At 49.0% G+C, this 16,991-nt stretch overlaps 1 protein-coding gene across 2 annotated transcripts in view; it reads left to right on the top strand.

Moving 5' to 3' along the window:
• CRMP1 (collapsin response mediator protein 1) overlaps positions 1–16,991 on the top strand; it is a 101,704-nt gene that overhangs the window by 24,147 nt on the left and 60,566 nt on the right. For both annotated transcript variants that reach the window (XM_029063968.1, XM_029063969.1), the window contains exon 2: positions 12,660–12,748. In XM_029063968.1, coding sequence (XP_028919801.1) covers positions 12,660–12,748 — 89 coding nt within the window. The remainder of the gene's footprint in view (positions 1–12,659; positions 12,749–16,991) is intronic.

Genomic DNA, 16,991 nt, shown 5'->3' with positions numbered 1-16,991 from the left:
CCAAGGTCTTGCAGCAATCCAGGGGTGGAGCCAAGATTAGAACCCCGGTCTCTTGCCACCCAGTTGTATGTAATACTACTACAACCCACCCCCGACACTTTGCTCTTCTAATGCTAAACTTCTAAGTGTACCTCGATCTCTCTGCCGACCTCTCACCCACATCCTCCCTCTGGCCTGGAATGCTCTCTCTCCTCATGTCTGACAGACAGTGACTCTCTCCCCTGCCTTCAAAGCCTTATTGAAGGCCCATCTCCTCCAAGAGGCCTTCCCTGACTAAGCCCTCCTCTCCTCTTCTCCCTGCACTGCCCTGACCTGCTCCCTTTACTCATTCATTCATTCAATAGTATTTATTGAGCACTTACTATGTGCAGAGCACTGTACTAAGCGCTTGGAATGGACAAATCGGTAACAGATAGAGACAGTCCCTGATCTTTGACGGGCTTACGGTCTAATCGGGGGAGTCGGACAGACGAGAACGATGGCAATAAATAGAATCGAGGGGAAGAACATCTCATTAAAACAATAGCAGATAAATAGAATCAAGGTGATGTACATCTCATTAACAAAATAAACAGGGTAATGAAAATATATACAGTTGAGCGGACGAGCACAGTGCTGAGGGGAGGGGATGGGAGAGGGGGAGGAGCAGAGGGAAATGGGGGAGAAGAGGGTTTAGCTGCGGAGAGGTGAAGGGGGGGTAGAGGGAGCAGAGGGAAAAGGGGAGCTCAGTATGGGAAGGCCTCTTGGAGGAGGTGAGCTTTAAGTAGGGTTTTGAAGAGGGGAAAAGAATGAGTTTGACAGAGGTGAGGAGGGAGGGCGTTCCGGGACCACGGGAGGACGTGGCCCGGGGGTCGACGGTGGGATAGGCGAGAACGGGGGACGGTCAGGAGGTGGGCAGCAGAGGAGCGGAGCGTGCGGGGTGGGCGGTGGAAAGAGAGAAGGGAGGAGAGGTAGGAAGGGGCAAGGGGATGGACAGCCTCGAAGCCCAGAGTGAGAAGTTTTTGTTTCATGCGGAGGTCGATAGGCAACCACTGGAGGTTTTTAAGAAGGGGAGTGACAGGCCCAGAGCGTTTCTGCAGGAAGATGAGCCGGGCAGCGGAGTGAAGAATAGACCAGAGCAGGGAGAGACAGGAGGAAGGGAGATTGGAGAGAAGGCTGACACGGTAATCTAGCCGGGATATTACGAGAGCCTGTAGCAGTAAGATAGCCGTTTGGATGGAGAGGAAAGGGTGGATCTTGGCAACATTATAAAGGTGAGACCGGCAAGTTTTGGTGACAGATCGGATGTGTGGAGTGAACGAGAGAGCTGAGTCAAAGATAACACCGAAGTTGCGGGCCTGAGAGACGGGAAGGATGGTCATACCATCCACGGTGATAGGGAAGTCAGGGAGAGGACAGGGCATTCCCCCTTCAGCCCCACGACACTTATGTACATTTCTGTAGTTTCTTCATTTGTATGAATGCCTGTCTCGCTCTCTAAGCTGTGAGCTCGTTATGTCAAATAATTTGTCTGTTTATTGTTATAATAATATAACATGTTATAATACTATACCAAACATTATAACATAATATAACATAATATAACAAGCAGCGTGGCTCAGTGGAAAGAGCCTGGGCTTCGGAGTCAGAGGTCATGAGTTTGACTCCAGGCTCTGCCACTTGTCAGCTGTGGGGCTGTGGGCAAGTCACTTAACTTCTCTGTGCCTCAGTTCCCTCATCTGTAAAATGGGGATTAAAAGTGTGTGAGCCCCACGTGGGACAACCTGATTACCCTGTATCTCCCCCAGTGCTTAGAACAGTGCTCGGCACCTAGTAAGCGCTTAACAGATACCAACATCATTATTATTATTATTATTAATATAACTATATATAACTGATATATATAACTGTACTCTCCTGAGCAATTAGTGCAATGGTCTGCACACAGTCAGTGCTCAATAAATAGACTGACTGCTTACTATCCACACTGGCTGGCCTCTGTGTCTTGCTCTACACCAGATTGTTGATTTAAAAGAACGATCAACAGTGGCTGTTTCTGTCCTGTCTTTTCGATGACCAAACCCTTCTCAATCATTCAGTCAACCAATGGCATTTACTAACTGTTTACTGTTTGCAGAGCAGTGTACTAAGTACTGGGGAGAGTATAGTAAAACAACATAAAGTCTTCATTCCCTGCCCACAACGATCTTACAGACAAGAGGGGAGAGACCGAGAATGTGCAGCCAGAGAGATGGAGGAGAACCAGGAGAGGACAGTATCAGTGAAGCCAATGTTGGATAATGTTTCTAGGAGAAATAGGTGGTCCACAGGGTCGAAGATAGCCGAGAGATCAAGGAGGATAAAGGTGGAGTAGAGGTCACTGAATGTGGGAAGAAGGAAATCACTGGTGATGGTTTGAGAGGGTGGTTTCTGTGGAGTGAAGGAGGAAGCCAGATTGGAAGGGGTCAAGGGGAGAATTCCCCACATAATTGTAATTTTTATTTTTCCCTTATTGTCTTACCGTGCCCTTGCTCCTGCTAAGGCTTATCTGTCATTTTTCCACCCAATTAATTCCTTTACAAGCATGCCAGTCTCTATCAATCAATCAGTGGTATTTAATGAGCACTTTCTATGTGCCGAGCACTATATGAAGTGCTTGGTAGAGTATGCTACAACAGAATTGGTAGACACATCCCCTGCCCACAACAAGCTTACAGCCTAGAAGGGGAGACAGACATTAACAGAAAACAATAAATTACGGATAAGGCTGTGAGTGCTGTGGGGTTGAGGGAGGGGTAAATTAGGGAGCAAATCCACGTTTCCTCCATTTAACCCCCTTACTGTCTTTCCTTGATTTCATTCTACCGAGCCTTCAGAACCGTCTCGCATATTCCTCTGCCCTCCCACAGATTTTTATCCAGGCGCTGGGGGAAAATACCCACACTTCGCTAGACTCCACATCATCTACGCATGCCTCCTCGTCTGTCTTTCATGTTTCCTCCCCTTCCGCTTTCTCTCTTCCCCCTCCTTCTCCTTGCTCCCTGACACTCTCCTCCTCGCTCCCTGACACTCTCCTCGTCCTCTTCCTCTCTCCTTCCAGCCGCTTTGTCTGTCTTTTGGTTCCAGAACTCCAGTTAAATGGGTCGAGGCTCATTCCTGTAGAGGACAGAGCTGGGTGAGAAGGGAAGCTAATCCCGGCCCCACCACTTGTCTGCTGTGTCACCTTGGGCAAGTCCCTGCACTTCTCTGTGCCTCAGTTACTTCATTTGTAAATTGTGAATTGAGACTGTGAGACCCACGTATGACAGGAACTGGCTTCAACCCGATTTGCTTGAATCCACCGAGGTGCTTAGTACAGTGCCTGGGGCCTAGTAAGTGCTTAACAAATACCATTATTATTATTATTACTATTATAAAGCTACTATGAGGGACAGGATGTATTTGGGTGGGAATCTGACTCCTTGTAGGACCTACATAGAGACAGAGAAGCAGCATGGCCTGGTGGATAAAGCCTGGGCCTGGGAGACAGAAGGACCTGGGTTCTAATCCCTGTTCCACCACTCTTCTGCCATGTGATCATGGGCAAGTCGCTTCACTTCTCTGTGCCTCACCTCATCTGTAAAGTGAGGATTGACACTGTGAACCCCACGTGGGACAGGGACTATGTCCAACCTGATTTGCTTGTATCCACCCCAATGCTTAGAACAGTGCTTGGCACATAATGAGTGCTCAACAAATATCACAATTATCATCATCATCATTATTATTATTATAAAGGTTAATCAGGTGAGATGTGGTAACTGTCCCACAAGGGGCTCACAGTCTAAGGGGGAGGGGAACAAATATTGAACCCCAATTTACAGATAAGGTAACTGAGACACAAGAAAATTAAGTGACTTGCCGCAGGACACACAACAGGGAAGCAACAGAGCTGGGTTTAGAATCCATATCATCTGATTTAATTGTGGTATTTGTTAAGCGCTTATTATGTGCCAAGCACTGTAGTAAGCGCTGAGGCAGATGCAAGCAAATCGGGTTGGACACAGTCCCTGTCCCACATGGGCCTTACAGTCTTACTCCCCATTTTACAGATGAGGTAACTGAGGCTCAGAGAAGTGAAGTGATTTGCTGTAGGCCACACAGCAGGCAAGTAAGAGAGCCAGGATTAGAACCCATGACCTTCTGACTCCCAAACCTGAGTCCTATCCACTACAACATACTGCTTCCCTGGCCTATGTTCTTTCCACTAGCCACACTGCTTCCCAACCAGAATGGATTTGCACTTTTATTTAGTGTTGACATATAGTCAAAACTCATCATGTCTCATCTCACTTCTGCCTCTGAGCCATTTGTGGTGGTTTGGAAAGATCAGTGGGGATTCAATCAATCAATCAATCAATCAGTGATATTTATTTAGTGCTTACTGAATGCAGAGCACTGTACTGAGCACTTGGGAGAGTACAACAGAGTAGGTAGACATGTTCCTCCAAAACAGGAGATTCGTTCCTAGTGTAGCTTAGTACCCTGCACTTAATAGGTGCTCAATAAATACCCTTGCTATTACTTCCAGGAGTCATTCTTGGAGATCCGTGTGAAAGGGTTTTGAGGGTGGGCGTCAGCACCCTGGAGAAAGGAGGTAAGATGAGGTATCTAGAAAGGATAGATTGATTGATTGATTGATTGATTGATTGATTGATTGATTGATTGATAAAGTTTGGACTAAGAGCATCTGCACCTTTCCTCTTCTCCGGAGGATTTAATAATACTCTTCAGTCAGTCAGACAGTCAGTCATTCCTCTTTATTGAGTGTTTACTGTATGCAGAGCACTGTACTAAACACTTGAGGGAGTACAAGATACCAATATGACAGACACATTCCCTGCCCATAACGGCTTAAATATAGAGAGGGAGAATTAGTATTATTATCATTATCATTATTATTGTTCATCAAATCCCCGTTTATCACACAGCAGTGAATAAGGTTCAGCTCCTCCTAGAAGAAAGCCTGCCAACTTCTTTTCAAAAATAAAATCTTCCTCCAGCCTGAAGGAGTGATTTTTAACTCAGATTTAGCATAAGATCACATTTATTAAAAGAAAAAAAAATTCCTGCCAGCAGTTTCTTCTTCCCTGGGGATCAATTCAGGGCCAATCATGACCATGTTAGGGATAATTATAGTGTTTGGGCGCAGGGAAGAGCTTCCTTCCTGTCTTGTCTGCCCTTTGAAATGAGCACAATACGTCACAGAAAGAGCAATCGTGACAGGCTCGGGAAGAAAGCTCAGGGTTTCTGGCTCAAGCAGACTCTACAGCTCCAAGAATATTGAACTCCCACATTGGGGCTAGGGATGCAGATCCCCAGTGGATAGATAGAGCACGGACCAGGGATTCAGAGGGTCTTGGGTTCTGATCCTGGCTCTGCTACGTCTGTGTTGTGTGGCCTAGGGCAAGTCATTTTACTTCTCTGGGCCTCAGTTCCCACATCTGTAAAATGGGGATTAAGACTGGGAGCCCTATGTGGGTCAGGGACTGTATCCAACTTGATTAACTTTTATCTACCCCAGTGCTTAGCACAGTTCCTGGCATATAGTAAGAGCTTAACAAATACTTATTGTTATTATTATTACAGTGTCTAGTAAACCCAACTATCTCACACTTACCTCATCGGTGAGACTTGGATGACTGCATCAGCCTCCTTTCTCACCTCCCAACCTCCTGCCTCTCCCCACTTCAGTCCATACTTCACGCTGCTGCCCGGATTTTCTTTCTACAGAAACGTTCAGGGCATGTCTCCCCCCTCCTCAAAAATCTCCAGTGGTTGCCTATCAACCTCCGTATCAACTCCTCACTCTTGGCTTCAAAGCCCTCTATCACCTTGCCCCCTCCTACCTCCCTCCCTTCTCTCCTTCTCCAGCCCAGCCCGCACACTCCACTCTCTGGTGCCGCTCACCTCCTCAAAGTGCCTCATTCTCACCTGTCCCACCGTCGACCCCTGGCCTACGTCCTACCTCTGGCCTGGAATGCCCTCCCTCCTCACAGCCACTGAACAATCATTCTTCCCCTCTTCAAAGCCCTACTCAAGGCTCACCTCCTCCAAGAGGCCTTCCCAGACTAAGCCCCCCTCCCTTTTCCTCAGCTCCCCCTCCCTTCTAATAATAATAATGATGGTATCTGTTAAGCACTCGCTATGTGCAAAGCACTGTTCTAAGCGCTGGGGGCGATACAAGGTGATCAGCTTGTCCCACGTGGGGCTCACAGTTTTAATCCCCATTTTACAGATGAGGGAACTGAGGCACAGAGAAGTGAAGTGACTTGCCCAAAGTCACACAGCTGACGAGCGGCGGAGCCAGGATTCGAACCCATGACCTCTGACTCCCAAGCCCAGGCTCTTTCCGCTGAGCCACGCTGCCCATCATCTTGACTCACTGCCTTTGCTCTACCCCACCTGCCCCACAGCACTTATGTATATATGTATATATCTATAATTCTGTTTATTTATATTGATGCGTTTATTTCTATTGATGTCTGATTCACCCCTTCTGGACTGTAAGCCCAGTGTGAGCAGGAATTGTCTCTGTTTATTGCTATATTGTACTTTCCAAGCACTTACTACAGTGCTCTGAACACAGTAAGCGCTCAGTAAATATGAATGAATGAGACTGGGAGCCCCACGTGGGACAGGAAGTCTGTCCAACCCAATTTGCTTGTATCCCCTCTACCCTCTTCCACCGCTACCCCTCTTCCCCCGCTACCCCTCTTCCCCCTCCCCCTACTCTTCCCCCCACCAAACCCCCTCTTCACCCCCTCCCCCCTTCTCTCTTCCCCACCCATGCCCCATCCCAGTCCTCTTGTCCCACCGCCACCCCTCATCCCCCTCTCCCCGTCCAGGGCCCCGCCACCTCCTTCCCATCCAAACCCTCCCCTCCCCCCGCCCTTCCCCCCCTCCTCCCCTTGCACCCACAGCTACTTTCAAGTGTGGCCTCTGGAACCCCCGCTCTATTACAGGCAAGCCACCTTTCATCCATGACCTTTTCCTCTCCCGCTCTCTCCTCCTCCTCGCCCTTTCGGAAACGTGGCTCTCTCCCGAAGACACGGTCTCCGCCGCCGCTCTCTCCGGCGGAGGCCTCTCCTTCTCCCACTCCCCCAGACTCACCGGTAAGGGAGGAGGCGTCGGCTTCCTCCTCTCGCCCCGATGCCGCTTCCGCACTATCCCTCCTCCCCCCTCCCTCTCCTTCCCCTCCTTCGAAGCCCATATCGTTCGCCTCTACCACCCACTCCAGTTACTTGTCGCCGTCATCTACCGCCCTCCCGGTCCCACCTCCGACTTCTTCGACCACCTTGACCCCTTTCTCGCCTTCCTTCTCTCCTTCTCTCTGCCCACTCTGATCCTCGGAGACTTCGACATCCATACGGATGTACCCGACGACTCCTCTGCCGCCCGCCTGCTATCCCTCCTCGACTCTGCCGACCTCCTCCTCCACCGTACCGCGCCCACTCACCGACTCGGTCACACCCTCGATCTCGTCATCTCCTACCGCTGCACTATCTCCTCCCTCACCGACTCTGAAATCCCTCTCTCTGACCATAACCTTCTCACCTGCCTCATCTCTCACACTCCCTCCCCCTGCAGATCTTCGCTACTGCCCCACAGAGACCTCCGCTCTCTCGATCCCATCCGTCTTTCCAATAGCATCTCGCCTCACCTTGCCGCCCTGTCCTCTCTTCCCACTCTCGACGAGCGGGTCTCCGCTCTCAACTCCACCCTCTCTACTCATCTCGACTCTCTCGCCCCCCTTTCCCTCCGCCGCTCTCGCTCCACTAACCCACAGCCCCGGATCACCTCCTCCGTCCGCCTCCTACGCTCCTATGCTCGAGCTGCCGAGCGCTGCTGGCGAAAGTCCAAGCACCGAGCCGACCTCACACACTTCAAATTTATCCTTTCCTGCCTTAACTCTGCCCTCTCCTCCGCCAGGCAAAGCTTCTTCTCCTCCCTCATCGACACCCATGCCCGTCACCCCCGCCGATTGTTCCGGACCTTTAACTCTCTCCTTAGGCCCCCTGTTCCTCCCCTTCCCCCATCTCTCACCCCCAATGATCTGGCCACCTATTTCCTCACGAAAATCAACACGATCAGGTCTGAGCTCCCCAAAGTCACCCCTCCGCCTCTCCCCTCCCCCCCAACAACCCCCTCCCCTACTTTCCCATCCTTCCCTACAGTATCCTCAGAGGAGATCTCCTCCCTCCTCGCAAGTGCCACCCCCTCCACCTGCGCCTCGGACCCCATTCCCTCTCACCTTCTTAAAACCATCGCCCCTGCCCTCCTCCCTTCCTTAACGTCTATTTTTAACCACTCAATCTCCAAGGGCTCCTTCCCCTCTGCCTTCAGACATGCCCACGTCTCCCCCATCCTAAAAAAACCCGCTCTTGACCCCACTTCCCCCTCCAGTTATCGTCCTATCTCCCTACTACCCTTCCTTTCCAAAATCCTAGAACGGGTCGTCTACAGTCGATGCCTAGAATTCCTTAACTCCCATTCTCTCCTAGACCCCCTCCGATCTGGCTTCCGTCCCCTCCACTCTACCGAGACCGCTCTCTCTAAGGTCACCCGTGACCTCCTTCTTGCCAAATCCAATGGCTCCTACTCCATTCTGATCCTCCTTGACCTCTCTGCTGCCTTTGACACTGTCGACCATCCCCTCCTCCTCCATACCTTATCTCACCTCGGCTTCACGGACTCTGTCCTCTCCCGGTTCTCCTCTCACCTCTCTGGCCGATCATTCTCGGTCTCCTACGCTGGAGCCTCCTCCCCCTCCCATCCTTTAACAGTTGGAGTTCCTCAAGGGTCAGTTCTCGGCCCTCTTCTGTTCTCCATTTACACTCACTCCCTCGGTGAACTCATCCGCTCTCACGGCTTTGACTACCATCTCTACGCAGATGACACGCAGATCTACATCTCCGCCCCTGTCCTCTCCCCCTCCCTTCGGGCTCGCGTCTCCTCCCGCCTCCGGGACGTCTCCACCTGGATGTCGGCCCGCCACCTAAAACTCAACGTGAGCGAGACTGAGCTCCTCATCTTCCCTCCCAAACCCGGTCCGCTCCCAGACTTCTCTATCACCGTGGATGGCACGACCATCCTTCCCGTCCCGCAGGCCCGCAATCTCGGTGTCATCCTTGACTCGTCCCTCTCGTTCACCCCACGCATCCTATCCATTACCGAGACCTGCCGGTTTCACCTCTACAATATCGCCAAGATCCGCCCTTTCCTCTCCACCCAAACGGCTACCTTACTATTACGGGCTCTCGTTATATCCCGGCTAGACTACTGTGTCAGCCTTCTCTCTGACCTCCCTTCCTCCTCTCTCGCCCCGCTCCGGTCTATTCTTCACTCCGCTGCCCGGCTCATCTTCCCGCAGAGACGATCTGGGCCTGTCACTCCCCTTCTTAAACAACTCCAGTGGTTGCCTATCGACCTCCGCTCCAAACAAAAACTCCTCACTCTAGGCTTCGAGGCTCTCCATCACCTTGCCCCTTCCTACCTCTCCTCCCTTCTCTCTTTCCACCGCCCACCCCGCACGCTCCGCTCCTCCGCCGCCCACCTCCTCGCCGTCCCTCGGTCTCGCCCATCCCGCCGTCGACCCCCGGGTCACGTCCTCCCGCGGTCCCGGAACGCCCTCCCTCCTCACCTCCGCCAAACCGATTCTCTTTCCCTCTTCAAAACCTTACTTAAAAATCACCTCCTCCAAGAGGCGTTCCCAGACTGAGCTCCTCTTCCCCCTCTACTCCCTCTACCATCCCCCCTTTACCTCTCCGCAGCTAAAGCCTCATTTTCCCCTTTTCCCTCTGCTCCTCCACCTCTCCCTTCCCATCCCCACAGCACTGTACTCGTCCGCTCGACTGTATATATTTTCGTTACCCTATTTATTTTGTTAATGAATTGTACATCGCCTCGATTCTATTTAGTCGCCATTGTTTTTACGAGATGTTCTTCCCCTCGACTCTATTTATTGCCATTGTTCTTGTCCGTCCATCTCCCCCGATTAGACCGTGAGCCCGTCAAATGGCAGGGACCGTCTCTATCTGTTGCCGACTTGTTCATCCCAAGCGCTTAGTACAGTGCTCTGCACATAGTAAGCGCTCAATAAATACTATTGAATGAATATCCACCCTGGAGCTTAGTACAGTGCCTGGCACATAGTAAGCGTTTAATGAATGCCACAGTTATTGTTATTGTTATTATTATTCTTGTCACTTGCATCTCTTATTGGGGAGAAGGGATTTCAAGGAAAAGTCAATCCATCAGTAGGATTTATTGAGCACTTTCAGTGTACAGAGCGTTGCGCTACACACTCGTGAGAGTACATGAGTTAGTGGGCATGATCTAGGTGGGTATTGAAGGTAGGGAGAGGACCAAGAGGCCGTGCGGTCTAGTGGAAAAAGTGTGGGACTCAGGGTCAGAAGGCCAAGGTTCTTGCTCCGCCATCGGGGCTGAGGTTTTTTGACCAAAGAGCCCCACGGGGTGTTTTTTCTTTTGTCGTTATTGTTGTTTTTATTGGCATTTGTTAAGCGCATACTAGGTGCCAGGCACTGTACTAAGCACTGGGGTAGATACGAGTCAAGCAGTTTGGACACAGTCCCTGTCCTGCGAGAAGCAGTGTGGTTTAGTGGAAAGAGCACCGATTTAGGAGTCAAAGGTCGTGTGTTCTAGTCCCATGAGGTCATGCGTTCTAAGTCCACCCGCGCCTGCTGTGTGACCTTGGGCAAGTCACTTCACTTCTCTGTGCCTCAATTACCTCATCTGTAAAATGGGGATTAAGACTGGAAGCCCCACGTGGGACAACCTGATTACCTTGTATCCCCCCCAGCGCTTAGAACAGTGTTTGGCACATAGTAAGCACTTAACACATACCATCATCATCATTGTCATCACTTGTCTGCTGTGTGATCTTGGGCAAGCCACTTAACTTTTCTGTGCCTCAGTTACCTCATCTGTAAAATGGGTATTAAAAGTCTGAGCCCCATGTGGGAAAGCCTGATTACCCTGTATCTACCCCATAGTAAGTGCACCTAGTAGGTGCTTAACAAATACCATAATTATTCTTATTATTATTATTAATCCCCATTTTACAGATGAGGCATGGCCCAGTGATTCAGTCATGGGCCTCAGAGACAGACGGACCTGGGTTCTAATCTTGGCTCTGACTGTGGTGTTCTGTGACCGTGGGCAAGTCACTTGACTTCTCTGGACCTCAGTTACCTCTTCTGCAAAGGGGGGATTAAGACTGTGAGCCCCATGTAAGCACTCAGTAAACACGATTGAATGAATGAAAGCATCCCAGTGTGTAGGTGGCACAGAATTTCTGAAGTTACAGAAGAGCATGGGGAAATGTGAGAAAATCAGGGAAGGTCTCTTGGAGGAGATGTAATTTTAGTAGGGCTTTGAAGATGGGGAGAGGCGTGACCAGCTGGATACGAAAAAAGGGAAGGCACAAGAAGAGATCAGTGGAGAGAGAAGAGACAAGGTGCAGTGGGTAGATTGGTTTAAGAGGAGAAAACAGGGCAAGCCAGTTTGTACTAGAGAAAATCCTGGAGAAGTAATAATAATGTTGGTATTTGTTAAGCGCTTATTATGTGCAGAGTGCTGTTCTAAGCGGTGGGATAGATACAGGGTAATCAGGTTGTCCCAGGTGAGGCTCACAGTTAATCCCCATTTTACAGATGAGGTCACTGAGGCACAGAGAAGTTGTGACTTGCCCACAGTCACACAGCTGACAAGTGGCAGATCCGGGAGTCGAACCCATGACCTCTGACTCCAAAGCCCAGGCTCTTTCCACTGAGAGCTGATTGTGAGGAGTTTTGTTTGGATGGATGGCAACGACTGGTGGTTTTTGAGGAGCGGGATGACATGCGCAGAACAGCATGGCTCCGTGGAAAGAGCATGGGCTTGGGAGTCAGATGACATGGGCTCTAATCCTGGCTCCGCCACTTGTCTGCTGTGTGACCTTGGCAAGCCGCTTAACTTCTCTGTGCCTCAGTTATCTCATCTGTAAAATGGGGATTGAAACTGTGAGCCCCACGTGAGACAACCTGATTACCTTGTATCTTCCCCGGCACTTAGAACAGTGGTCAACACATAGTAAGCGCTTAACAAATACCATAATTATTATTATCATCAGATCCGGGCAGCAGCGTGGAGTGCGGAATGAAGAGGGGCGAGATTAGAGGCAGGGAGTTCAGCGAGGGGGCTGATGCAGTAGTCTAAACTTCAGATCTGAAGAGTGTTTGGACCAGTTTGGATGGAGAGGAAAGGGCGGATTCTGGAGATGTCGAGAATAAATTGGATGACAGGATTGGGTGACTCAGAACAGTGCTCAGTGCTTAGAACAATGCTTGGCACTTCGTGAGCAGATAAAATGCGGATTTTCTGCTTGATTTTCGACTGGATGCTTTTTGGACACTAGCCTAAAAATGCTTTAGCCTCCTGTTTGAGAGGTGAAGTAACCCCCTGATTTAAGGTCTGTTGTTTAATACTAGACCGTTATTTATTAATCAATGTATGCTCGTATTTTATAGCTCAGCCCAAGCCAAATGGAGCAAGTTTTAAGCTCAAGTGGACGTGAGAAAGTCATTTTGTTGGCTTCTGTCAAAAGTAACATGCTTCCATCTCCTGTTCTTCTATTTCAGAGCGACCGACTACTTATCAAAGGTGGAAGAATTATCAACGATGACCAGTCCTTCTATGCAGACATCTACCTGGAAGATGGACTTATAAAGTTGGTTGAGCGTACCGATTGTTTAAAATAGCTCATATCTCATAATAGCGCATGAATGGAATGCCACGGTCTTTGGGAGAAGCAGCATGGCGTAGTGGATAGAACTCGGGCCTAGGAGTCAGAGAGTCATGGCTTCTAACCCCTGCTCTGCCTCTTGTCTGCTGCGTGACCTTGGGCAAGTCGTTTTACTTCTCTGTGCTTCGGTGACCTCACCAGTAAAATGGGGATTGAGACTGTGAGTCCCATGTGGGAAAGGGTCTGTGTCCAACCCGATTTGCTTGTTCCCACCCAGTGCTTAGAACAGAGAAGCAGCGTGGCTTAGGGGAAAGAGCCTGGGCTTCGGAGTCAGAGGTCATGAGTTCGACTCCCAGCTCTGCCACTTGTCAGCTGTGTGACTGTGGGCAAGTCACTTAACTTCTCTGTGCCTCAGTTCCCTCATCTGTAAAATGGGGATTAACTGTGAGCCTCACGTGGGACGACCTGATTACCCTGTATCTCCCCCAGCGCTTAGAACAGTGCTCTGCACATAGTAAGCGCTTAACAGATACCAACATTATTATTATTACATTATTGTTCCTGGCACGTAGTAAGCACTTAACAAATACAATGATTATTATAAATAATAAATATTAAATATAAATTATATAAATATTATAAATAGCTCTGACAAATATTAATCTGTTATTAAAAGATTATTATATATAAATATTATAAATATCTCTGACAAATATTAATCTGTTGTCCAGGCTGTGAGCCCTAGATCTCCAACATATTGGGACTACTCAGAACAGAAGTATAATTCTAGCTCCATTACACCATGGTGTGGTGGATAGAGCACAGGCCCCTGGGAATCAGAAGGTCATGAGTTCTAATCCCAGTTCTGCCATTTTTCTGCTATGTGACCTTGGAAAAGTCACTTCCCTTCTTTATGCCTTAGTTAGCCCATCTGCAAAATGGGGTTGAAACTCTGAGCCCCACATGGGATAGGAGCTGTGTCCAACCCGATTTGCTTGTATCCAGCTCTCAGTACGGTTCTTGGTACATAGTAAGTGCTTAACAAATGCCACAGTTATTATTATTAATAGGAACCGGGACCTTTTTGAAACATGTTTGCCTTTGGTTTGGCTCAGAGACTGTGTCCAACCAGATTTGCATGTATCCACTTCTTACTATAGTTCCTGGCACATAGTAAGCGCTTAACAAATGCCACAGTTATTATTATGAACAGGAACTGGGACCTTTTTGAAATGTGTTTGCCTTTGGTTTGGCCTGAGAGGAAAACCAAAATATGCTATTTTCCACTGTGATCTGGTGTGCATGTTTCTCATGGCCTGTTGCAAGCCCTTTATTGGAGGAAGCTAGTGGGCCTTTAATTTGGTTCTGCATCTCTCTTGGCAGTAATAAACCTTTTAGATTTCGAGAGGTTTGATGAGAGGTGGAGGCAATACAGTCCCCTGATGTTTACAGACACCCCATTCTGTTAGGGTAAGATTATGGTTTTGTCTTTTCAAACAACTTCATCTGTCCTTTCCATACTCAGATGGTTCGCTTGAAAGAAGTGTGAGATATGGAATCGTCCTCCTTTTTCAGATCCGACAGACAATGACTCTTCCCCACCTTCAAAGCCTTACTGAAGGCCCATCTCCCCGAAGAGGCCTTTCCTAAGCCCCCCTTTCCTCTTCTCCCACTCCCTTTTGCCTCACCCTGATTTGCTCCCTTTATTCACCAAGACCTGCAGGTTTCACCTTTACAATATTGCCAAGATCCACCCTTTCCTCTCCACCCAAACGGCTACCTTACTGCTACGGGCTCTTGTTATATCCCAGCTAGACTACTGTGTCAGCCTTCTCTCTGACCTCCCTTCCTCCTCTCTCGCCCCACTCCGGTCTATTCTTCACTCCGCTGCCCGGCTCATCTTCCTGCAGAAACGATCTGGGCATGTCACTCCCCTTCTTAAACAACTCCGGTGGTTGCCTATCAATCTCCTCTCCAAACAAAAACTCCTCACACTAGGCTTCGAGGCTCTACATCACCTTGCCCCTTCCTACCTCTCCTCCCTTCTCTCTTTCTACCGCCCACCCCGCACGCTCCGCTCCTCCGCCGCCCACCTCCTCGCCGTCCCTCGGTCTCGCCCATCCTGCCGTCGACCCCCGGGCCGCGTCCTCCCGCGGTCCCGGAACGCCCTCCCTCCTCCCCTCCGCCAAACTGATTCTCTTCCCCTCTTCAAAACCCTACTTAAAACTCACCTCCTCCAAGAGGCCTTCCCAGACTGAGCTCCTCTTCTCCCTCTACTCCCTCTACCACCCCCCTCCATCTCTCCGCAGCTTAACCCTCTTTTCCCCCCATTTCCCTCTGGTCCTCCCCCTCTCCCTTCCCATCCCCTCAGCACTGTACTCGTCTGCTCAACTGTATATATTTATTACCCAATTTATTTTGTTAATGAAATGTACATCGCCTCGATTCTATTTAGTCGCCATTGTTTTTACGAGATGTTCTTCCCCTCGACTCTATTTATTGCCATTGTTCTCGTCCGTCCATCTCCCCCGATTAGACTGTAAGCCCGTCAAACGGCAGGGACCGTCTCTATCTGTTGCCGACTTGTTCATTCCAAGCGCTTAGTACAGTGCTCTGCACATAGTAAGCGCTCAATAAATACTATTGAATGAATGAATGAATGAATGAATATTCACTCCCTCCCAGTCCCACACCACTCATGTCCATTTCCCTAATTCATTTATTTATATTAATGTCTTTCTCCCCATTTAGACTATAAGCTCATTGTGGGCAGGGATATGTCTGTTATCTTGTTGTTTGTCCTCTCCCAAACACGTAGTACAGTGCTCTGCACACAGTGCGTTCATTCATTCATTCAATTGTATTTATTGAGTGCTCACTGTGTGCAGAGCACTGTACTAAGTGCTTGGAAAGTACAATTCAGCAAATACGATCGATTGATTGACTGATATATGAATGTGGCATCAAAGGGAAGGCTGAAATACCATCCTTTAAGGATTTTTTTTCTAGGTTCTTAGTGTGTAAAACTCTTTGGCTATTCGTAATATAATGGATTGGGTGGTCAGATCAATCAGCCAATCAATCAATGGTATTTATGGAGCACTTGCTATGTGCAGAGCACTGTACTAAGTGCTTGGGAATGAACAGTGCAGCAGAGTTGGTAGACATCTTCCTGGCTCACAACGAGTGTACAGTCTAGAGGGGGAGACAGACATTAATATAAATAAATAATTTATGGATCTGTACAAAAGTGTTGTGAGTATGAGGGTGGGGTGTATTCCAAGTACCCGTGTAGATGACTTAGAAGGGAGAGGGAGTCGTGGAAGGAGAGTTTAATCAGGGAAGGCCACTTGGAGCAGGTGTGACTTTAATAAGGCTTTGAAGATGGGGAGAGTGATCGTCTTTTGGATATGAAAGGGGAGGGAGTTCCAGGACAGGGGCAGGATGTGGGCAAGGGATCGGGGGTCAGATAGGCGAGAGCGAGGTACGGTGAGAAGGTTGGCATTAGAGGAGGAGAAGAGAGGATGTGAGGAAGAGGTCTGCAAGGAGAGAGAGGAGTATGAGACAAGGCGGGGAGGAATGAAGTGTACAAGTTGAGGAGGCTGGTGAAGATCACTAAAGAGAGTTGAAAGAATGTTTTATAGCCAATGGGCAGGAGTTTGTGCTTAACGAAGAGAGGATTGGGCAACCATTGAGGGGTTTTGAGGAAAGAAGAGCCATGCACAGAACTGTGTTTTAGGAAATTGATTGATTGACCCATCAGTCACATCTCTAGAGCCCTTAGTGGGTGCAGAGCACTCTAAGTACTCTTTTCCTCAGCTCCCCCTCCCTTCCACATCACCTCGACTCGCTCCCTTTGCTCTTACCCCCACCCACCCCCGGCCCACAGCACTCATGTATATACGTATATATCTATCGTTGTATTTATTTGTACTGATGTCTGTTTACTTGTTTTGATGTCTGTCTCCCCCACCTCTAGACTGTAAGCCCATTGTGGGCAGGGATTGTCTCTCTTTCCAAGCACTTAATACAGTGCTCTGCACACAGTAAGTGCTCAACGAATACGACTGAATGAATGAATGAATGAATGTTCTAAACACTTGGGAGACACGTTCCCTGCCCACAACAAACTGAAGGGAGAGACAGACATTAATATCAATAAATGCATTATTCATATGGACATACATGCTGTGGAGTTGAGGGAGGGGTGAATAAAGGGAGCAAATCC

Source organism: Ornithorhynchus anatinus, chromosome 4 (assembly GCF_004115215.2).
Source record: "Ornithorhynchus anatinus isolate Pmale09 chromosome 4, mOrnAna1.pri.v4, whole genome shotgun sequence".
NCBI lineage: Eukaryota > Metazoa > Chordata > Mammalia > Monotremata > Ornithorhynchidae > Ornithorhynchus > Ornithorhynchus anatinus.
This window is presented reverse-complemented; position numbering and strand designations above follow the sequence as displayed.